This window comes from Hypanus sabinus, chromosome 27, assembly GCF_030144855.1.
Source record: "Hypanus sabinus isolate sHypSab1 chromosome 27, sHypSab1.hap1, whole genome shotgun sequence".
In the NCBI taxonomy this organism is placed as follows: Eukaryota; Metazoa; Chordata; class Chondrichthyes; order Myliobatiformes; family Dasyatidae; genus Hypanus; species Hypanus sabinus.
The window spans coordinates 45,945,566-45,970,021 of NC_082732.1; the positions used below are offsets into that span (position 1 = coordinate 45,945,566).

The 24,456-nt window shown below is 42.9% G+C and overlaps 1 protein-coding gene across 5 annotated transcripts in view; it reads left to right on the forward strand.

Annotated features, from left to right (window-relative positions):
• mib2 (MIB E3 ubiquitin protein ligase 2) overlaps positions 1-24,456 on the forward strand; it is a 249,551-nt gene that overhangs the window by 203,574 nt on the left and 21,521 nt on the right. For all 5 annotated transcript variants that reach the window (XM_059952408.1, XM_059952405.1, XM_059952403.1 and 2 more), the window contains 5 exons: positions 9,313-9,446; positions 12,188-12,336; positions 15,720-15,876; positions 22,835-22,989; positions 23,841-23,967. In XM_059952408.1, coding sequence (XP_059808391.1) covers positions 9,313-9,446; positions 12,188-12,336; positions 15,720-15,876; positions 22,835-22,989; positions 23,841-23,967 — 722 coding nt within the window. The remainder of the gene's footprint in view (positions 1-9,312; positions 9,447-12,187; positions 12,337-15,719; positions 15,877-22,834; positions 22,990-23,840; positions 23,968-24,456) is intronic.

The window sequence follows — 24,456 nt, forward strand, 5'->3', positions numbered from 1 at the left end:
TAAACTGTGGCCTCTAGTTCTGGACTCACCCATCAGCGGGAACATGCTTCCTGCCTCCAATGTGTCCAATCCCTTAATATACGTTTCAATCAGATCCCCTCTCATCCTTCTAAATTCCAGTGTATACAAGCCCAATCTTTCAACATATGACAGTCCCGCCATTCCGGGAATTAACCTTGTGAACCTACACTGCACTCACTCAATAGCAAGAATGTCCTCCCTCAAATTTGGAGACCAAAACTGCACACAACACTCCAGGTGGGGTCTCACCAGGGCCCTGTACAGCTGCAGAAGGACCTCTTTACTCCTATGCTCAATTCCTGTTGTTATAAAGGCCAGCATGCCATTAGCTTTCTTCACTGCCTGCTGTACCTGAATGCTTGCTTTCATTGACTGATGTACAAGAACACCTAGATCTCGTTGTACTTCCCCTTTTCCTAACTTGACTCCATTTAGATAGTAATCTGCCTTCCTGTTCTTGCCACCAAAGTGGATAACCTCACATTTATCCACATTAAACTGCATCTGCCGTACATTTGCCCACTCACCCAACCTGTCCAAGTCACCCTGCATTCTCATAACATCCTCCTGACATTTCACAATGCCACCCAGCTTTGTGTTATCAGCAAATTTACTAATGTTACTTTTAATCCCTTCATCTAAATCATTAATGTATATTGTAAACAGCTGCGGTCCCAGCATCGAACCTTGCGGTACCCCACTGGTCACAGCCTGCCATTCCAAAAGGGACCTGTTAATCGCTACTCTTTGTTTCCTGTCAGCCAGCCAATTTTCAATCCGTGTCAGTACTCTGCCCCCAATACCATGTGCCCTAATTTTACCCACTAATCTCCTATGTGGGACTTTATCAAAAGCTTTCTGGAAGTCCAGGTACATTACATCCACTGGCTCTCCCTTGTCCATTTTCATAGTTACATCCTCAAAAAACTCCAGAAGATTAGTCAAGCATGATTTTCCCTTCATAAATCCATGCTGACTCAGACTGATCCTTCTACTGCTATCCAAATGTGTTGTAATTTCCTCTTTTATAATTGACTCCAGCATCTTTCCCACCACTGATGTCAGGCTAACCAGTCTATAATTCCCTGTTTTCTCTCTCCCTCCTTTCTTGAAAAGTGGGACAACATTAGCCACCCTCCAATCAGCAGGAACTGTTCCTGAATCTATAGAACATTGGAAAATGATTACCAATGTGTCCACGATTTCTAGAGCCACCTCTTTAAGTACCCTGGGATGCAGACCATCAGGTCCTGGGGACTTATCAGCCTTCAGACTCAACAGTCTATCCAACACCATTTCTTGCCTAATATAAATTTCCTTCAGTTCATCCTTTACCCTAGTTCCTTTGGCCACTATTACATCTTGGGAGATTGTTTGTGTCTTCCCTAGTGAAGACAGATCCAAAGTACCTGTTCAACTCGTCTGCCATTTCCTTGTTCCCCATAATAAATTCACCCGTTTCTGTCTTCAATGGGCCAATTTTGGTCTTAACTATTTTTTTGCTATTCACATACCTAAAGAAGCTTTTACTATCCTCCTTTATATTCTTGGCTAGTTTACCTTCATACCTCATTTTTTCTTGGCATATTGCCTTTTTTGTTATCTTCTGTTGTTCTTTAAAAGCTTCCCAGTCCAACGGTTTCCCGCTCATCTTTGCTATGTTATACTTCTTCTCTTTTATTTTTATACTTCCCTTTACTTCCCTCGTCAGCCACGACCGCCCCTTACTCCCCTTAGGATCTTTCCTCCTCTTTGGAATGAACCGATCCTGCACCTTCTGCATTATTCCTAGAAATACCTGCCATTGTTATTCCACTGCCTTCCCTGCTAGGGTATTGTTCCATTGAACTTTGGCCAGCTCCTCCCTCATAACTCCATAGTTCCCTTTGTTCAACTGTAATACTGACGCATCTGATTTTCCCTTCTCCTTCTCAAATTGTAGGTTAAAACATATCACATTATAGTCACTACCTCCTAATGGTTCCTTTACCTCAAGGTCCCTGATCAAATCCGGTTCATTGCACAACACTAAATCTAGAATTGCCTTCTCCCTGGTAGGCTCCAGAACAAGCTGTTCTAAGAATCCATCTCGGAGGCACTCCACAAACTCCCTTTCTTGGGGTCCAGTACCATTCTGATTCTCCCAGTCTACCTGCATGTTGAAATCCCCCATGACAACTGTATCATTACCTTTGCGACATGCCAATTTTAACTCTTCATTCAACTTACACCCTACATCCAGACTGCTGTTTGGGGGCCTGTAGATAACTCCCATTAGGGTCTTTCTACCCTTAGAATTTCTCAGTTCTATCCATACTGACTCTACATCCCCTGATTCTGTGTCCCCCCTCGCAAGAGACTGAATATCATTCCTCACCAACAGAGCCACCCCACTCCCTCTGCCAGGCAGTCTGTCCTTTCGATAAGATTATATCCTTGAATATTCATTTCCCAGGCCCTGTCCGCTTGAAGCCATGTCTCTGTTATTCCCACAACTCTCCTGTCAGCTTGAACCAGTCTGGCCATTCTCTGACCTCTCTCATTAACAAGGTGTTTTCACCCACAGAACTGCAGCTCAATGGATTTTTTTTTTAGTTTTTTGCACCATCCTCTGTAAACTCCAAAGACTGTTGTGCATGAAAATCCCAGGATTTCATCAGTTTCTGAGATACTCAAACTACCCCTACTGGCACCAGCAATTATTCTACAGTCAAAGTCACTTAGATCACATTTCTTCCCCATTCCAAATTTTATTCTGAACAACAATGGAACCTCATGACCATGTCTGCACGCTTTTATGAATTGAGTTGCTGCCACATGATTGGCTCATTAGATATTTGCATTAACAAGTAAGTATACAGATGTACCTAACAAAGTAGCTGCTGATTGTATATGCTGTGTTTGTCGTTAAGCAAGCATGGAGACAAATATTTTTAAAGAAACACTGCTAATTTCTGTCAGCTTTTTCATATAAAGAGAAAAAAGACATCAGGCGGTATTTCAAAATCCCCAGGTGTTGTCTTTGTTTCCAAAAGAGCTGATGGCATATGTCAGTTAAAGTTCTCCAGAACCAGAGGGAATCGACCCGGTTAACTTTAGTTCTCAGCCGATGAAAGATGTACAAGATGGTAAGAGGCATAAATAGAGTGGACATCCAGGGCAGAAATGGCTAATACAAAAGGGCATTGTTTTAAAGTGATTGGAGTGTAGGGTAAATGTTTTTTACACAGAGAGTGATGGGTGCAGGGAACATGCTGCCAGGGGTGGTGGTGGAAGCAGAGGCACTGGGGACGTTTAAGAGGCTCTCAGATAGGCACATGGATGACAGGAAAATGGAGGGCTATGTGCCGGGGAAGGGGTAGATTGATCTTGGAGTAGTTGAAAAGGTCAGCATAACATTGTGGGCTGAAGAACCTGTACAGTGCTGTGCTCTTAGACAGAAGATCAGTAGAAACCAAAAATCAATTTCAGACTGTCACTAACATTGAAATAGGAATGACAACGTTGATATTGATTTTTGGGATCTATGACATCAAAACCCTTAGAAAATAGAATATTGAGCAGAATCTATATGAATCAATGTTTGAGTGATCTATTGGAATTTTTTGAGGATATATCCAATCTTTAGTTGGAAAGGAACCAGTGGATGTGGTCTGTTTGAATTTTCAGAGGCTGTTGATCAAATTCCACATAGGAGGTGCTGAACAAGGTTAGCACAATTGGGATAAAATACTTGCAAGGGTTGGCAGCTGTGTAACAGATAGAAATCAGAGTTGGAAGAAATAGATCTTCCTCAGGTTGGTGAGTGGTGACTAGTAGGATAACTTCAGCTACTCACCATCTATATCAAGTGTGAATTCATATGCAGCATCTCCAAGTCTGCTGAGGACGCAAAACGTGTGGTGATGAGGATGCACCAATCTTCGGGAACACCCTGGCAACACCCCCTGTAAAAAAAAAACCTTGTCCCATACACTTCCTTTAAACTCACCCCTCCAACCTTAAATGCACACCCTCTTGTATTAGATATTTCAACCCTGTGCCAGCTACCTGCTCATAACCATGTCTCTCATAATTTTAGAAACTTTTATCAGGACTTCCCTCAATCTCTGTTGTAATAAAATCAATAAATAGGTATGAAATATAGATTCAAATACTTTTGCATTCAGGTTTCCAAACCAACAACCCTCAGCAATTTTCTCAAAGGTTCAAAGATACAATTTAATGTCAGAGAAATGTATACAATATACATCCTGAAATCCTTTTTCTTCACAACCATGCATGGAAACAGAGGAGTGCCCCAAGAGCGAACGACAGATAAATGCTACAAGCCCAAAGTCCCCCCCCCCCAGCTCCCCTCCCTCCCACGCTTAAGCAGCAGCAAGCAACAATCCCCCCTCCCCCCACCAGCAAAAAAAAAACACCCACAACCAGCACTCAAGCATGAGCAAGGCAATAGCAAAGACACAGACCTGCAGTTACCCCCAAAGACTACATTGTTCACTTGGTAATTCAACATGCTGCAGGCTCTCTCCCTCCCTCATAAGGGAGAAAGAGGTGACTCCATTTTCCTTTTTTTTTGTAATTTATTTTTTTATTGAAGTTCATCATCAAACAAACATTTCCATAAGATGTATTTCAGACATTGTACATACATATCATATAATCATATATATCACAAATCTCCACAAAGTATTTATCTGAGGTACACACTTATAGAAAAGAGTGGAAAGAAAAAACAAGCAAAAGGAAAGAACTATGTACAAGTAGGGAGTAATCTTTTTTTTACAACAGATTCATTGATTTGTGAGAATAAAGTCAGGCCTATGAGGCATTATGTAGTTAAACCATTTTTCCCAGTATGAATCAAATTGTTCCAAATTGGATAAAATTCTCTTACGTTTGATTGGATTTAATAGCCCATTGACATTAAAAGAAATGAACTTTACCTTGTCCTTAGCCATCTGTATTTATCTGTCAATGTACCATTGAAATTAGAATAAAACTTAATCAATCTACTCCCTGAACAAATAAGAACCAAGAAACGCAAATAACAACAAAAATGGCAACGAACGTGTGATTCCAAGGCTGAGGTCTCTGGTAGATGACCCTGCGTTGAGCTAGAGGAAATGTCTAGCTGTGGGAGATAACCCCTCCTACTTGTGAGTTGAGGGCCCCCATTGCAGAATTCATAAAAGTCAGTGAACAAATCCATTGCACAGAAAAGATTTCCCTGTGTACTCCTATATATACACATACATACATACACACACACACATTACATACACATATATATATTCTCATTTTGGTGGGGAAAAAGGAGTAAGTGAGAGAATAAAGAATAACAACTAAGTAATATAAAATCCACATTATAATAAGTATTTCTCGAGATAGGTATATCACCATGTACTTTTGCTTCCGTTTAGCTTCTCAACATTTTTAAAGTTAGCCAAACCTTATGGCTCTTCCGAAGGGGGTGAGGACTATCTTTGGGAAACTCCCGGTCTCTTCCTGATATATTTCTCTTGGCCTCCTCCTGTCTCCTGCCTTCTTGATTCTTGCACTATTTCCCAAGCAGAGCGGGATAATTCCACAGTCAGGCTTTCCCTCATTTTGGTGACGCTAACGGGCAACCCTCTGGCCTTCATGTCTGTAGTCGCCTCTTCCACCATCTGGTACAACCACATCCCGTTGTCATAAAACACTCGAAGTTTAGCAGGGTAGGGAGTTTGAAATCTAATCTTATTTTCTTTTAGTACTCGCTTTACTTCAGAGTAATTCTTTGTGTTTCTGCAGGACCGTGGGTGGGGGTGTAATCTTGGTCGAAATGTATTAATTTATCATCGTAAAACGCTCTCTTCTTATCCCAGGCCCTTTGTAGAATCTGCGCCTTGGTGCTGTACCGCAGGAATTTAATTATTATTGAGCGTGGCTTTCTATCCTGGGTAGGTTTCGGACGAATGCGCGGTGGGCTCTCTCTCGACTTCCAGCTCCATAGTCGAGGGAAGATCCAGCACGTCCCACAGTAACTTTTCGACAAACTCCGTCATAGACGAGCCCTCCGCTCCTTTTGGAACGTTGTAGATTCTGATATTTTTCCGCTGTGATCTTCCCTCCAGGTCAAGCAGTTTACCTTCTTGGTGATGTATTATTTTTATTGTCTTGCTCAGTATCCGTTCCACGTTTTGAACGCAATCTTCCACCTTCTCAATTCGAGTCTCTGCCACCGCTATTTTTTGATTAACACTGGCGAGCTCTGCCTTAATATCACTGAGCTGCTGCATTATATCTTTCTGGACCTCCATTATTTCTATCAGGATTTCAAAGATATTCACCACTTCGCCTGAACGAGGCCCAACAGCCACCTTGGTCGCACGCGGTCAAGTCGGAGAGTCACTCGCTGCACTCCTCTCGGACGCAGGCTCCGCAGTGTTGCTTTTTTTATTTCCATTTCTTCTCCCCATTCTTGCCCCTCTTTTCAGTTCAAATATTTTTCAAAAAGTATTATATTTGATGGGATAATGGGGCTTAATACGCGTTTTTCCGGAGGACCTTGTGACTTAAGCTGCCATTCTCAACAATGATGTCACCAGAACCCTGTGACTCCATTTTCCAGTGAGCAAGAGAGACATAACAAACAACTCACTGGTTTATGATGTTAAAAGTCCGTTAAGTAGTTTTTATTCGAGCTCTGTGCCTGAGGTCCCCAGGCACACAGCAGACATTCCGACTCCCCCAACGACACACGGGTCTCCTGTCACAACACCAACCCTTGATCCACCCATCTCCAGAGCCCCAAGATCCCAGGCTTTTGAATCCAAGCCAAAGTCTTAGGCCAAGCCTTTGGTGTGCCAAATAACAACGGCCGATTGTGGAACCCCAAGAGCGGGTCCCATTCCCACAAAGAACCATAGTCAATGTGTAACTTCAGGTCAGGGTCTTCAAAAGAACCCTGAAAGGGAAACATAGAGATATTAAAGATGGAAATAGAGCTGTTTCCAAAGATGCATCAAAGGAGTTGCCATAACCTTGTCTAGAATTAACATTTGGCCTTTGTATTCTGAGATTGTGCAAAGCATTTTTCGGATCGTTATTCCTTTTGGTCAGCAATGACTTCCTGATTCTTTTCAGTTCAAATAACTAGCCATGGTAATGTAGCAGTTAGTGCAACAGTATTACAGCTCGGGGTGTTGGAGTTCAAAGTTTAATTCCAACATCCTCTGTAAGCAAGTTTGTATGTTCCTTCCCATGTCCATGTGGGTTTCTCCAGAAACTCTGGTTTCCTCCCACATTCCAAAGATGTACTGGTTAGTAGGCTAATTGGTCGATGTAAATAGTCCCATGATTATGCTAGGGTTAGAATCAGTGGGACACTGGGCCACACAGTTCATTGGGCTGGGATGGCTTGTCTGCGCTGTATTTCTAAATAATTTTTTTAAAATAGCTTGTTACCAACTCAGGTTTCTCTTCAGTTTCAATCCTTTCCAATCAGAAAGCATTCACTTGCATATTAAGTGAGCTGGGAAATTTGTAATAAGCAGACTGAGTTTGGAGCCTGATTCAAGCACATACTTGTGAGGAAGCCAAGAACAAAGTAGAAACAAATATGTGACGCTGCAAGTTGTTCTGCCCAAGCATCTTCTCTTTCTGTTTACCAAAGATTCCAAGTGCCTTCTCCTCCTCCATGTGCAACACACACAATGCTAGAGGAACTCAGCAGGTCAGGCAGCATCTATGGAAAAGGGTAAACAGTCAATGTTTCAGACCGAGGCCCTTCATCAGGACTCTTGTATTCACATATCCTTCCTCCTCCATGTAGTGTTTCTCCTGCCCACTGCCTCCATTTCCCAGCTCACACATCCACCCTAACCCTAATGCATCCGCAAAGCAAACAGCATTATGAAGGACCCCACGCACCCCTCATACAAACTCTTCTCCCTCCTGCTACCTGGGAAAAGGTTCTGAAGCATTCGGGCTCTCACGACCAGACTATGTAACAGTTTCTTCCCCCAAACTATCAGACTTCTCAATACCCAGAACCTGGACTGACACCTTCCTGCCCTATTGTCCTGTTTATTATTTATTGTAATGTCTGCACTGTTTTGTACACTTTATGCAGCAGTCCTGGGTAGGTCTGTAGTCTAGTGTAGTTGTGTTTTTTTCTCTGTGTTGTTTTTTACGTTGTTCAGTCTAGTTTTTGTACTGTGTCATGTAACACCATGGTCCTGAAAAACGTTGTCTCATTTTTACTGTGTACTCTACCAGCAGTTATGGTCGAAATGACAAGAGAAAGTGACTTGACTTGACTTGACATGACTTGACTTGACACCTGAGAGAGCCCACCCATTGTCACCACAAGCTGCTTGTTGTGCATAGTGAAACAAGGTAAAGTGAGAATACTATCTCCAATGGTACTTGTTCTAGCTGTGGCCATGCTTAACCACATTTCCCCCCACCCACAGTAAACCTGCTCCTGGTGTACCCCTTCCCTTAGAGGGGGGTATTCACCCCCACACCAGAGGCTTGAGCATAAGGCTCTGGTCTGGTTCTCAGTTCAGTGTTGGGGGATGCAGCATTGGTGAAGAGGGTGCTGCAATTTTCAGGGGTTGGGGATTAGGTATTGCCAGCCTGACGAGGGGTGTCATTTGCTATGATGTTGGGGAGATGTTTTTTTTGGACAAAACATCAAACTGAGAGATATATAAAGGAAAACAGAGCAGCTTACAGAGAGGAGAGAATAATTATTCAATTTCTCCAGCCACCTAGGCTCTCAAACCATCAATAGAGAGAGGTAAAAATGGGCATGAATTCCCTCACATCATCAACGTTTCTGCATTTTTATAGATGTGAATGATAGCTTTGTGCATACAGTGCCCCCTCGCTTCAACACTGTTTTCTTTCTCTCTATTGCTTTGCCCTCACGCTCCCCCTCCCCCTCCCCACCATTCCTGTCGTGCAGGCTGCAAAGTGAGTACCAGGAGAGGGAGATATCAGTTTGCACCTTGCATCTGCAGCCTGTTGTGTCATTCACAATTCCTGGCTGCCATCGACAACAGGCTCTCAGAGCTCAGGGTTTTATACCAGCCTAGTGTGACCCCATTCCATGCCACTTTAGTGTTCCTTTTCTGATATTGAGGAGCTGTTTGGAAATGTTTTTAAACTGGTTTGAATTTGACACTAGTATGTTTGTTTCTGAAGCTCAGAGGAGTCAAATGCTTTCTTGGAATTGCAGTGGGGAACACCCACATTCTGGCAGAAAGCAGTAAGAATTATTTTCTCTCTGTACTGTAGGCACAGTCATCTCTATCCTAGAAAAACTACTGTCGCAGTCAACCGAGCAGGATAATCCTGGGCGGATTGTAATTGAAGCAGCTCATGGGAATACCGCAAAAGTTCGCGATTTATTGCAGAAGTATCCGGAAAAGGCAAGTGTGCACTTTTATATAGCTGATTCCTCCATCTGCCAAGCACCATTCTATTTTGCAGGAAATGATCATTTGTTCCAGAGTCTCTGAGTGGTACAGCACAGAAATAGGCCCTTTGGCCCATCTCACCCATGCAGACCGTATTATCCATTCACACTAATTCCATTTCCCACATTAGGACCAACCTTTTCTATGCTGTGGACCAATCACATTAAGCAAGGGGTCTGTGGACCCCAGGTTGGGAACTCCTAGTCGAGACCATGCTTACTCAAGGATTACTAATCAACTTTATTCACCATATGCATTCACATGCATTGGGAATTTGCTGTGGTGGGTTAGTCAGGATGCGACATGCAATAAAAAACAACATTCAACAGTTATAAAGAATAAAAAAATATATAAAACATAAAGAACTAGAATGATTAATCAGATTAACTGCTTGGAGGTAGAAGCTTTTAAGTGGCATGAAGTACATGTCTGAATGTCTCTTCAATGTAGTAATTGCATCTGACAAGTCAGTGCCTACCAGATATCAACCACTCTCTGTATCAAAAATATCTATAATGCAGATCCCCCTTAAACACTCTCCTCTCTCCTTAAAGCATTGCCCTCTGGTTTTTGATACCCTACCATGGGGACACAATTCTGACTATCTTCACTATCTATGACTTCCAGAAACATCTGTCAGCTCACCCTACAACCTCTTTGTTACCAAGAAAACAAGCTGAGCCTATCTGACTAAAAGCCGCCCATCCAGTCCACATCCCAATGGGTTCCCTCTACACTCCCTCCAATGAACTACATCCTTCCAATGGTTTAGTGACCAGAACTGCATAAATACTCCCAAGTGCACTCAGAGAGTCATGGACATATACAATACAGCAACAGGCCTTTCTGCCAAACTTTTTCACTCCAATGAAATTGTGTACCTGAGTGGATCCCATTTACCTTCCTTCTATCCACGTACCTGTCCAAATGCCTGGCAAACATTGTGATTGTAACTGCCTCCACCACTTTACCTGGCAGCTTCTTCCACACCCCCACCAACTTCTGTGTGGAAAACTTGCCCCTCAGGTCTCCTCTAAACCTTTCTCTTCTCACACTAAACAAATGCCCTCCGATCTTATACCCCTCCCCCTACTCTGAGATGAAAATGACTGTGACCTTAGCTAAGCCCTTCATAACTTTGCATTCTTCTACAATACCAACCTTCAGTCTCCTCCACCCCAGGGAAAGCAGTCCCAGCATAGCCTGACTCTCTCAAGTCCCCTAGTCCCGATGACATCCCCATGGATCATTTCTGAGCCACTTCTAAACAGATGGAGTCAGAGAACACAGCACAAGGACAGGCCCTTCACTCTATCTAGTCCATGCTGAACTAGACCCATCGACCTGCATCTGGACCATAGCATCTATATTCTCCCACTCATGTACCTATCCAAACTTCTCTTAACTGTTGAACTCGAACTCACACCCTCCACTTCTGCTGGCAGCTTGTTCCACACTCTCACCACCCTCTGAGTTTAGAAGTTCCCCCTCAGGTTCCCATTAAACATTTCACCTTTCACCCTTAACCTGTGATGTGATTGGGGTTTTTTTGCACATTAGGCAGCAATGTTCTGACCACTGGGGTGGAACCAGTAATTGTAAAGTTGCAATCTAACATGCGACTCTTGTATTTAGTGTCCCAGCCTACGAAGGGAAGCCTGCCAAATGCTGCTTGCCTCCTACTTACCTCCACTGTCACTGCCAGGGAATTATGGACTCCAAATGTGGGAGATATAATTAGTATGATTGCTAAGAGTTATCAGCATTCGTTAGTGCCCTACCATTTACTGTGTATGTCCTACCCCAATATTATGTCCCAGGATTATCCATCTGTCAGTGGTCTGATGGACACCCTGCCTATAGATTAACACTGTGTTACTGTAGTGAAGCATATGTTCTTTTACATTCAAATCCACGATGTGTTCTGTGTTGTTCTGCTGAGCATTGTGGCACCAGAATTGAGGCAACACTTGTAGGCTTCCCCCAGCATACACTTAGGATGTGTTGGTTGTTAATGCCACCAGTGCAGTTCACTACACATGTGCATGTGTTAAGTATATGAATCTGAATCTGAATATCACTGACCTATGTGACTAATGCAAACTTACTAATCATATTTCCTACTTTCATAGCTAAACTATTAAAGTACACAGCAAATGACAAAAGTCACAGCGTCAGTCTCTGTGGTATACCACTGGCTACCGCTACCCCAAGCTTCCGATCACCAAGCTAATTAGCCAACTTGCCTTGTACCTTAACCTTCTGGACCCGTCTGCTATGCAAGCATTCACCAATCTTCTCAATTACCTCCTCAAAAACTCTCACTCAGATTAAGTTACAGTTTGTTGTCTCCCGCACAAAGCCAAGCAAATTTTCCCTGCCTTTCCAAATGCCCATGAATCCTATTCCTTAGGACCTTCTCCAGTAGTTTCCCTATCCCAGAGATGAGGCTCAGTGGCCTGTCGTCACTCGGTTTATCTCTATTGCCATAACTAAGTATTTGAACAACATTAACTGTCCTCTTCTGCCGATGAAAAGCTGGCTCAGAAATAATTGCTGCCATGTCGAAGTTCCTATAGGTTCTTTCCTGAGTCCACTCTCTGGGCTGCTGACACACAGAGTGTAGCCCACTGCAGAGATATTGGCTCAAAAGCTTATCCTGGCGGTCAATTAACCATCACTTTGTTGTGCAGGTTGACATTAAGAATCAGGGCAAGACTGCCCTGCAGGTGGCTGCTCACCAGGGACACCTCGAGGTAGTGAATATCCTCCTCCAGTCCAACGCAAAGCTTGAGGTTCACGATGAAGATGGCGACACAGCACTACATTATGCATCATTTGGGTAGGAGAAATACTTCCTTGGTAACATACTGGTCTGGACTGGATCTCTCCTCACTTGGTAAAGTCACTTACAAACTTGAGCCTCTCATTATATGTTTTTTAAAAAATGTTGACTGCCTGTGGATTTTTAAATTGCCAACGCATTGACAAGCTTCACATCACCTCCCTGGTGTCACAGAGTGAGATCTTACTGGATGGATGAGCCCAGGGTTTGTGGACAGCTCCCTGTCTAGGTATTGAGGAAAAGAGGGAGGATTGTGCAGTAGATGCGGAGTATACAATTTGAAATTGTCCAAAATATAAGCCATTTCAACAGCATCAAATTCTAAATTCCCACACCTACTGGGATTGCAGGGCCCATTTCACCATAGAAGGTGACCATTTGACCCCTTTACTGTACACCGGCTCCCATCAGTCCCATTCCCCCTCCCCTCCATTGCTGCCCAGTAATCTATCCTCTCTCAGATGCCCATTGTTGAGTTATGTTTTTGATCCAGGGGTCTTTTGGAAATCAACAACGAGACGTAAAATTTGTTGCTAAACACTAAGAAAACAAAGAGATTGGGAAGATAGAGTAGTAGCAGTCTAAGGAGAAACGATGGTGAAGCAAAGTGCTCTGCTCTTCTTATACCATAGATAACAGACGTTCCATTCAACAGTTGAGGATAAGAGTTAATCAATCAGAGAGGCCCTGTTCAAATAATGCAAGTCCAAAGAAGCTTCCAGAATAATACAAAGAACTGTAACGGGGACACACTGAACCGTTGCATATATATTGGAAATTATATAAAGTACAAGCAGGCACAGGAATGTTAAACTGCAAAGGAAATAACAATTTCACAGTCTAATTCAACACCACCAACGAATTCCACCCTGATTCTCAGACTACCGCCTACACTAACATGTAATTCACAGCAGTTAGCTGACCGAGCAGCCAGCATCCTGTTGGACTGTTGGTGAAAACCCACATGGCCCCAGAGAGAACGTGCAAAATCCTCACAATCAGCCCAAGGTCAGGGTGGAACACAGGTCGCTGGTGTTGTGGGGCAGAGGTTCTCACCCTGCCCCCCCCCCTCCCTGTACCACTCACAGTTACAGCTGCATCATTCATCACTTCATCTTTTCTGGAAAATGTACGGTTTTACAGTTGACACCCAAACACTTCAACAAAGCAATGTCTCACTAGAAGTCGTACTAGAGAGGTTGCCATGGAAATAATGACAGATGATAATTCTTGGAGAGCCTGTGTGTAAGCGCTTGGACCTAGCTATTCACCGTTGACAGCAGTGATCGGCAGAGGAGCTGAACGTATATTTGCCAAGTTCACTGGTTGCAAAAAAATTGTCGGGTTGTGAGGAGGATTCAAAATTGCTTAGAGGCAATTCAGACATTTCAAAGCTGAGTGCATGGGAAAATACACAGTAGATTGTGGATGAAAGTGAAGTGGTCCACTCTGTGAGCAAAAAAGCTAGAGAGGCAGACGATTATTTAAATGGCGCCAGGCTGGGAATTGTTGGTGGATAAGAGGGGTCTGGGTTTTGGGTACACATGACTCTAAAAACGAAGAGCAACACACACAAAATGCTAGTGGAACGCAGCAGGCCAGGCAGCATCCATAGGAAGAAGTACAGTCGACGTTTCGGGCTGAGACCCTTCATCAGGAATATGTAGGCCCCATCATCTAATGTTGTTTCCTTCAATAAGTGAGGCGTTGAGTGCAAGAAAAAAGTATTTTTATTACAAATGTACAGGGTCTTTGTGAAGCCATGTCTGGAGTATAGATTTCCTAAGAGAGTGTATCTTTGCATTCTTTTGCTACACTTGGCTTTCCCTATTCAGTTCCACTCCCCCAGAGTTGTGGCGGGAGACAGATCAGTGCAGAGGTACAGGTCCCAGCAGAGGTTATGACTGCCCCGGGGGCCCTCTTTACATCTACCCCACTGGCCCGCACAATATTAAATGCTACACAGAGATTGCCTTTCATTCCCCTAACCTGGGGTACCCATACGTTATGCTGGGAGGGTCGTTATCAGTTTGGGATTAATGGACATAGGAAACAAAGGCTGCAGATGCTGAATTCAGCTCAGCCAGTATAAGTGGGAAAGACAGGGAGTAAACTTGTCAGCTCAAAACCCTTTAATCAGAGGTCACTGTTTCCACTTCTGATCAAGTATTAGCTCTGTCCTTCTCCTCTCAGGTGCTGCCTAACCTACTGGGTTTCTGACTAATAACTGATGTAACATGAGTTAACAGGCCCACCCAGTCTGAGCCAGTTAACATGGTCAATCTTTCATAAGCTCAGCTCTGCCTTTATCTGTCATTACTGAACATTACTGTCACTCAGTATCAATGTCCAGTCCCAATCCTGTGTTTCACCAGATGACCCACTCTCAAACTCTTCCTGTGCTCTCTGCTGTGTCAGACATTGCAAAGGAAGGGCCATGGAACATTAAATAGTACAGCACAGGTACATCCTCGTCATCGCACAATGTTGTTGCTGAACCAAATTAGTAATTAAATACCCAACTAACTTAATCTCTTCTGTCTACACATTGTCTACATCTCTCAATTCTCTGAACATTGAGCGTCTTGTCTCCACCACCACCCCAGGCAGCACATTCTGTCACCCACCACCCTGTTTTAAAAAAGAAACTTGCAGCTTATCTCCTTTGAAGTTATCCCCTCACCTTAAATGCATGCCCTCAGGTATTGGACTTTTCGACTCTCGGGAAAAGGTACTGTCTGTCTACTCTATCTATGCCTCTCTTAATCCTATAAATCTCTATCAAATCTCCCCTCAGCCCCTGCCACTCCAGAAAAAAAACCCACATTTGTGCAAACTCTTGTTATAGCACATGCTCTCTAATCCAGGCAGAATCCTGGTAAATCTCTTCTGCACACTCTCCAAAGCCCCAACATCCTTCTTGTATGGGGTGACCAGTAGTGAATGCAATTCCCAGGTTCTGCACCATCCTTTCCACATGCCTGGGCCTTGTGCACCTGAGAACATTACTCAATCTGCAACTCCTTGTCATGGGAATCAGCATCCGTAGGTAGGTGTAGAGAGTGCTCTGGAAGTGACCCCACAGCTAATGAGGCATCTTTGCTCAGGAACTCAGCAGGTTGAGCAGCATCGATGGGAGAGAAAGGAATTGTCGATGTTTCCAGTTGGAACATGGCATTGGGACTGATGCAAAGCTAACTGATGTTGCTTGGCCCTCTGAGTCCCTGCTGCAGATTGGTAGTTGCTTCACATTCCAGCATCTGCAGTCCCATGTGATCTGGTAGCCCAGTGGCTGTCTGGAGTCTGTGGGTTTTGTTTCCTCCTGGTCTGTGTGGGTTGGCAAGGCAGATGCTGTCAGTATTTTTGGCTCTTTGCTACAGAAACCAGCCTGAGGTGGCCCGGCTACTGCTCAGCAAAGGGGCGAATGTCAACCTGCTAAATGGCTCAACGTGTTCCTCTCTGCACATTGCTGTAAACAAGGGCTTCACGGACGTGGTACGTGCGCTGTGTGAATATAATTGCAACGTTAATCTACAGGTGAGAGAAATGTCATAGTAATCACATTTATTGTACTCCAGAACCAAGTACAATGTACTCTGCCATCTGATTCCTAAATGGACATTGAACCCGTGAATGCTACTTTAGTATTTTAATATATATTATTTCTGTTTTAGCAAGTTTTTTAATCTATTCAATACATGTATACTGCAATTGATTAATTTATTTATATATATATTTTAATGTTTTTTCCTTCTATATTATGTATTGCACTGAAATGCTGTTTCTAAGTTAAGCAGGTGATAATAACATGCCGGTGATAATGAACCTGATTCTGAGTAACCACTGCTAGAAATGGTATTCGTTGTGTTCTAGAACTGAGAATGACCAGTGCTAGAAATGGCATTCATTACACTCTAGAACAAAGAGTGTCCTGTGCTAGAAATGGCATTCATTGTAGTCTAGAACTGAGAATGACCAGTTATAGAAATGGTGTTTATTATACTCTAGAACCAATGACATGTGCTAGAAATGACAGCAATTATACTCTAGAACCAATGGCCAGTGGTAGAAATGGCACTCATTATACTCTAGAACGAAGGATGTCCTGTGCTAGAAATGGCATTCATTATACTCTAGAACCAATGACATGTGATAGAAATGGCATTCATTGTACTCTAGAACCAAAAATGACCAGAGCTAGAAATGGCACTTCCTGCACATTTAGTGCCAGCAAAGCTATTTTATGTGGTGGAGAAAATACAGGAGGGAATTTCTAACATGAACCTCATAACTGGTCACCAACAAAGCAGAATGTGGCCAAGGCATAGCTTTATCAACTCGTGGGCTGTAGTTCTCAGTGGTAAGACTTCAGAAGTTGTGCTCCTCGGGCAGGAACGTCCACAACCCTGCTGGAGACACAGCTCCAGATTCATTCCATGATTATTCCCAAGACTGGGTGCATGTGCCTTCGATAAAACCTGTCATTTGGCCCTTTGACACTGGGTCACCTAGTTGGATAGGTAACAGTCTAATTGGTTTAACTAGTAATTCACTTATCAGCTTCTGATTTCTAACTTTCTGCTTGAACCCAAGTGATATCCCATTATTAAATACAAGGACAGATATTAACCCACCTCTCTGGCATTTTATGGAAGGATGCTACACAGTTTTTTGTCATTTTCTGATACAACTTTACTGCAATTAGCATTACTCAGGAAATAGTTAATTGATAGTGAAGTGCTGATTGTTGATCATTGAACATACAGAAATGTACTGTAAAGAAACAGGCATTGTTATGCCAAACTAATCCCGTCTATCAACACAAAATCCATATCTCTCACTTCTCTGCACGTTCATGTGTCTGTCCAAGAACCTCTTGAAAGTCTCTATCATACTTACTTCTGCCAGGACGTTCCAGCTACCCACCACTCTCTGTGTCAAAGAAAAACTTGTCTTGCACATCTCCTTTGAACTTTCCCCCTCTCAGCTTAAATGCTTGTCCTTGTATTAGACCTTTCAACCTTTGGGGAGAAAGATATTGTCTGTCTACACTGTCTGTGCCTCTCGGAATGTTATAAACCTCCCCTCAGCTTTGCTGCTTCAAAGAAGACAATTCAAGTTTGTTCACCCTCTCCTTATGCCCTCTGAATTAAGTAGTGTCTTAGTATGGAGGAACAAATCAGTTTGTCTATGTAATTATAATAACTATTAGTATTTGGATAACTTAGCAAAGGCCTGAATTTTGTTTTACTATTCAAGTGGTACCTCATCAAGAAATGACAAAATCTTTATCTTGGTAAAGCTCCTTTGCTAAAACTGTCAGGCATTGAGGACATGCAATGTAGCCACTGGAATGTATAGTGCAACATGCGGGTGGCCCCCAGCACACCCTCGGGTTAGCTGGTGTTGACACAAACAACATTGTAAGAGAAAATCTGCAGAAGCTGGAAATCCAAGCAACACACACAAATGCTGGAGGAGCACAGAACACCAGGCAGCATCTGTGGATAAGAGTGTCCTGATGAAGAGTCTCAGCCCAAAATGTCAACTGAACTCCTTTCCATAGATGCTGCCTGGCCAGTTGAGTTCTTCCAGCATTTTGTGTGTGTTGCATTTCTCTGTATGTTTTGATGTACATGTGATAAATAAACCTGAATCTTCAATCTTTAGATGTTACCTTTCAGTATAAGTATAAAGCTGTAACAATTCTAATTAAACCGTGTATTTAATCTAAAAATGTTCTTTGGCAGTAAAGGAATCAAGGTAGGGGTTAGTTGAAGGGAGCTGGGGAAAGAACATAACATAAGAACATAAGAGATAGGAGCAGGAGTAGGCCAATCGGCCCCTCAAGTCTGCTCTGCCATTCAACAAGACCATGGCTGATCCAATCTTAACTCTAGTTTTCACCGAATCCCACAAGGCAACAGTGCCAACCAACAGGGCACCATGCCGCCCATTTTATTTTATTAATCATCCCGCCCAAACCCATGTGATCACCCGGGGAAAAAAAAAACGATTTGCCAATTGAGGAGAAAAAATCTGGAAAATTCCACTCCGACCCATCCAGGCTATCGAAAACTGGTCCAGGAGATCACATGGCTGATCTAAACCTAGCCTCATGTCCACTTACCTGCTCGCTCACCGTATCCCCTAATGCCATTTTTATCCAGGAAAATGTCTATCTCCGTTTTGAATTTATTGAGTGTAGTAGCTTCCACAGCTCTCTGGGGCAGTAAATTCCACAGCCCCACTACCCTCTGAGTGAAGAAATTTCTCTTCATCTCAGTCCTGGAATGACATCCCCTTATTTTAAGATTATGCCCCCTAGTCCTAGTTTCACCCATCATTGGGAACATTCTCCCCGCATCCACCCGATAAAGCCCCTTCACAATCTTATATGTTTCAATAAGATCGCCTCTCATTCTTCGGAACCCCAATGAGTAGAGTCCCAATCTACTCAACCTCTCATCATACATCAACCCACCCATCCCTGGAATTAACCTAGTGAACCTTCTCTGCACTGCCTCGAGAGCCAGTATGTCCTTTCTTAAATATGGACACCAGAACTGCACACAGTACTCCAGGTGTGGTCTCACCAATACCCGGTACAACTGCAGTAAGACCTCCCTGTTCTTATACTCCATCTCCCTAGCAATAAAAGCCAGCATTCCATTGGCCTTCTTGACCACCTGCTGCACTTGCATACTAACTGTTTGTGTTTCCAGCACCAGGACCCCCAGATCCCTTTGCACAGAAGCACTTTCCAGTTTCTCTCCATTTAGATAATAACTTGCTCTATTATTTTTCCTGCCAAAGTGCAAGACCTCACACTTGTCAGTATTATATTTCATCTGCCAAATGTCTGCCCAATCACTCAGCCTATCTATGTCCCCCTGCAGGGTTTCAATGTCCTCCGCACTCATTACACTCCCTCCCATCTTTGTGTCATCAGCAAACTTCGATACGTTGCACTTAGTCCCTTTCTCCAAATCATTAATATAGATTGTAAAGAGTTGGGGTCCCAACACCGACCCCTGCGGAACACCACTAGTCACCAACTGCCAGTCTGAGAATAAACCATTTATCCCAACTCTCTGTTTTCTGTTAGAAAGCCAATCCTCCACCCATGCCAGAATATTATCCCCAATCCCATGATTTTTTACTTTAAGTAATAATCTTTGGTGTGGCACCTTGTCAAATGCCTTTTGGAAGTCCAAATACACCACATCCACTGGTTCCCCTTTATCTACCCTATATGTTATGTCCTCAAAGAACTCCCAACAAATTGGTCAAACATGACTTCCCTTTTGTAAAGCCATGCTGACTTTGTCCTATTAAGCTATGTTTATCCAAATGCCCTGTTACTGTTTCCTTAATTATCGATTCCAACATTTTGCCAACCACAGATGTTAGGCTAACTGGCCTGTAATTCCCAGCCTTCTGTCTATTGCCCTTTTTAAATAAAGGAGTTACATTAGCATTTTTCCAATTTGCTGGGACCATTGCCGAGTCCAGCGAGTTTTGAAAAATTATCACTAATGCATCCACAATCCCGACCGCCACTTCCCTTAAGACCCTAGGATGCAAGCCATCCGGTCCAGGGGATTTATCCACCTTCAGTCCCATTAATTTATCAAGTACCATTTCCTTGGTGATTTGAATCGTAGTTAGCTTCTCTCCCCCTAGAGCCCCCTGTTTATCCAGTGTTGGGATATTTTGAGTGTCCTCTACTGTAAAAACTGATACAAAATATTTGTTCAGCGTTTCCGCCATCTCCATGTCCCCTACCATTAATTTCCCGGTCTCATCTTCTCGGGGACCAACATTTACTTTAGACACCCTTTTTCTTTTCATGTAACTATAAAAACTCTTACTATCTGCTTTTATGTTTTTTGCCAATTTACTTTCATAATCTATCTTCCCCTTCTTAATCAATCTTTTTGTTATTTGCTGCTGATCTTTAAAAGCTTCTCGATCTTCAATCTTCCCACTAGATTTAGCTACCTTATATAACTTTCTTTTTAGTCGTATACTTTGCTTTATTTCTTTACTTAGCCACGGATAACTATTTTTTCTTTTACACCCTTTCTTCTTCAGTGGAATATATTTTTCTTGATAGTTGTAAAATAACTCCTTAAATATACACCACTGATCAAGTACCGATCTACCCTTTAATCTATTTTCCCAATCCATCTTAAGCAATTCCGCTCTCATACCATCATAGTCTCCTTTATTTAAGCTCAGTATGCTTGTTTGAGATCCAACCCTCTCATCCTCTAATTGAATATGGAATTCGACCATGTTATGGTCACTCATTCCAAGGGGATCCTTTACTAGGACATTTTTTATTAGTCCTGTCTCATTACACAGGACCAGATCTAAGACTGCTTGCCCCCTTGTCGGCTCAGTAACGTATTGTTCAAGGAACCCATCCCGAATACATTCAATAAACTCTTCTTCAAGGCTGCCATGTCCGACTTGATTAGTCCAGTCAATATGAAAGTTAAAATCCCCCATAATTATAGCTGTTCCCTTATTACAAGCCCCAACTATTTCCTGATTTATGCTCCGACCAACTGAGTTACAGCTGTTTGGAGGCCTATAGACTACTCCCACCACTGCTTTTTTCCCTTTACTATTTCTTATTTCTACCCAAATTGTTTCGTTATCGTGATCCTTTGAGCCAATATCATTTCGCTTTATTGCAATGATTTCTTGCTTTATTAACATAGCCACCCCACCTCCTTTTCCTTCATGCCTGTCTCTCCTAATTGTCGAATACCCTTGTATGTTTAATTCCCAGTCCTGGTCACCCTGCAGCCATGTTTCCGTAATTGCCACAATATCATAACCATACGTAATTATTTGTACCGTCAACTCATCAATTTTATTCCTAATACTACGTGCATTCAAATAAAGGACTTTCAAATATGTTTGACACTTATTCCCTACCTTTTCCTTTTGTACAACTTTACACTTATCTCCGTACATTCTTTCCCCTCCTGACACACTCTGTCTTTTTATTCCTCCACTTTTACCTACATCCATTACCTTCTCCATTGTCTTTTTAATTATTTGCTCTCTAGAATCCTCCCCCCCACTAGTTAGTTTAAAGACCTCTCTGCAGCCCTAGTTATATGATTCGCCAGGACACTAACCCCAGCCCGGTTCAGGTGAAGCCCATCCCTCTGGAACAGTTCTCTCCTGTCCCAGTACTGGTGCCAGTGTCCCAAGAAGCAAAGCCCACTTCTCCCACACCAGTCTTTGAGCCACGCGTTTAACTCCCTAATTTTATTTAACCTAGCCAAATTTGCTCGTGGCTCAGGTAATAATCCAGAGATTGTTACCCTTGAGGTTCTGTTTTTTAATTTGACCCCAAGCTGCTCATATTCCTGTAACAGAACCTTCTTCCTTGTCCTATCTATGTCATTAGTACCGACGTATACTAAGACAACTGGATCCTCACCCTCCCACTGCAAGTTTCTCTCCAGCCCAGAAGAGATGTCCCTAACCCTGGCACCAGGCAGGCAACATAGCCTTCAGGACTCTCGCTCTCGGTTGCAGAGAACCCTATCTATCCCCCTGACGATACTGTCCCCTATTACTACAACATTTCTATTGACTCCCCCCTCCGGAATGGCCCCCCACTCCATGGTGCTATGGGTAGGTTGCTCATCCTCCCCACAGTCCCCGCTCCTGCCCTCACAGGGAGTTAAAGCCTCGAATCTGTTGGACAAGAACAAGGCCTGCATCTCCTCCAGCCCTGCCTCCTGGATTCCCCTACTTTCCTCACTCATAGCCACACCATCCTGTGCTTGACTGCAATCTATATTAGTTAATCTATTAGGTGTGGCTATCTCCTGGTACACAGAGTCCAGGTAACTTTCCCCCTCCCTGATGTGTCGCACTGTCTGGAGCTCGGACTGCAGCTCATCAATATGAAGCTGGAGTTTCTCGAGCAACAAACACTTGCTGCAAATGTAGTCGCCGTGTCCCTCAATGGGGTCTACCGGTTCCCACATCTCGCAGCAGTAACACATCACCTGCTCCATGCTATATAGTTAATTTAATGTACTAGTATTAGTTATGCAAGAACCCTTTGCCCCAATACAGCTAACTATCACACTAACAATACTTTTAAAGTTATAAGTGTAAAAGGAAGCAGGACTACTTACCAATACTTACCAAGCAACTAGCTGTGAGAGCTCTGCAGCTCCGGTCTTCCTCACCTCACCCGGTTCCGCCGAAGCCCGTTGAGCCAAAGCCCTTAGGTCTCCACTCCACTGCTGGCTCACTCCACTGCCCGCAACGACGCTGCCCGCTATATCGGGCTGTGTTCCTTTTAAGTCTCCCGCACTTCACTGCCCGACGTCACACGCCTGCGCAGTCCCACCTCTCTCAACTCCGATGAAAGGGAGGTGAAAGTTTGTCCGAGGAATTCACTGAGGAAAATGTTGTTCATCTCTCTTCACATCTTCTGCTGTTATCTTTCCAGGATTCATATGGAGACACTCCTTTGCATGACGGAATTGCTAAAGATTATAGAGACATCGTTACCATCCTGACTGAGGTGCCCAACATCGACTTCACACATCAGAATAACCGTGGTTTCAACTTACTGCACCATGCAGCCTTAAAAGGCAATAAATTGTAAGAACCTATTGAAGATTACTATTTGCCAGCTCCTCACACTAATACTTGCAATTTAGAACAAATACCAGGCCTGAGCCTATAAGCAAAGAGGGATTACAGCTTCAGGTTTCTTCTCAAAGTACAGATTTCCAAACAGGAGTATCAGGGACTTTCAAATCTTTTGTCTAAAACATTGAATAAAGTAATCTGTCTATCATTCATCTTCTAAACAGAGGATTTATTGTAAATTTAGTCATGGAGTCAGAGAACACTACAGCGTGGAAACAGGCCCTTCAGCCCATCTAGTCTATGCCAAATTATTGTACTCCCTAGTTTCATTGACCTACTACACCTGGATCATAAACCTCCATACCCCTCCCATACATATACTTATCAAAACTTCCCTTAAATATTCCAATTGAATCCACATTCACCACTTTCGCTGGCAGCTCATTCCACACTCTCACCAGCCTCTGAGTGAAGAAGTTCCCTCATGTTTCCCTTAAATATTCACCTTTCACCCTTAACCTATGACCTCTGGTTCTAGTCTTCCACAACCTCAGCCTGCTTGAATTTACCCTATTAATATTTTCATAATTTTGTATATCTCCTCATTCTCCTACACTCCAGGGAATAAAGTTCTAACCTATTCAACCTTTCCCTATAACTCAGATCAAATCCCTGCAAATCCTTGTAAATTTTTTTGTGGTGTGTAAGTTTCTACTGCATTTCCCTTTCAATCTTGACACTACAAACTGAGTCTTCCACCCATAAATACAATGCAGGAAATATTTTCATTTCTCCTTTGCTTTTCCTTTCATAAGAACATATATGCCCATTTATTCCATGTTTCTCCACCATTCTGTTAGAGCCACCGAGCAGATTCTGGCCCGAGCCCGACAGCTGGTGGACGTCAAGAAAGAGGATGGTTTTGCAGCTCTTCATCTCGCTGCCCTTAACAACCACAAAGACGTCGCAGAAGTGCTGATTAAAGAGGTAGGAATTTGGTGGTGGCGTACAAAACAACATAATAAATAACCTAAGTATTCAAAACATGCATAATATATATAATTTAATACTCAGAGTGTTTGCAGTTCACCTCTGCTAGTTAATGTTATTTGTCTGTCTTTATTTACATATAGTTTTTAATAAATTCTATTGTATTTCTTTATTTTCCTGTAAATGCCTACAAGAATATGAATCTCAAGGTAGTATGTAAAACATAGATGCAGATTGATAATAAATTTTACTTTGATTTTAACTCTGAAGTAATATTAGGAAATGAGCCCCACCTTGGATTGTCTGTCTGTGAATACCATTATTGTCACCAGAGAGTGTTAGGATCTGTGTAGGAATGGGTGTCTGTGAATACCATTATTGAAACCAGAGGGTATTGAGACCTGTCTGTAGGAATGGTTACTAGTGTTGTAAGTAGAACCCTTGGGGTCTGCATTAATACTGTGCTAATTAGACATCACATATTGT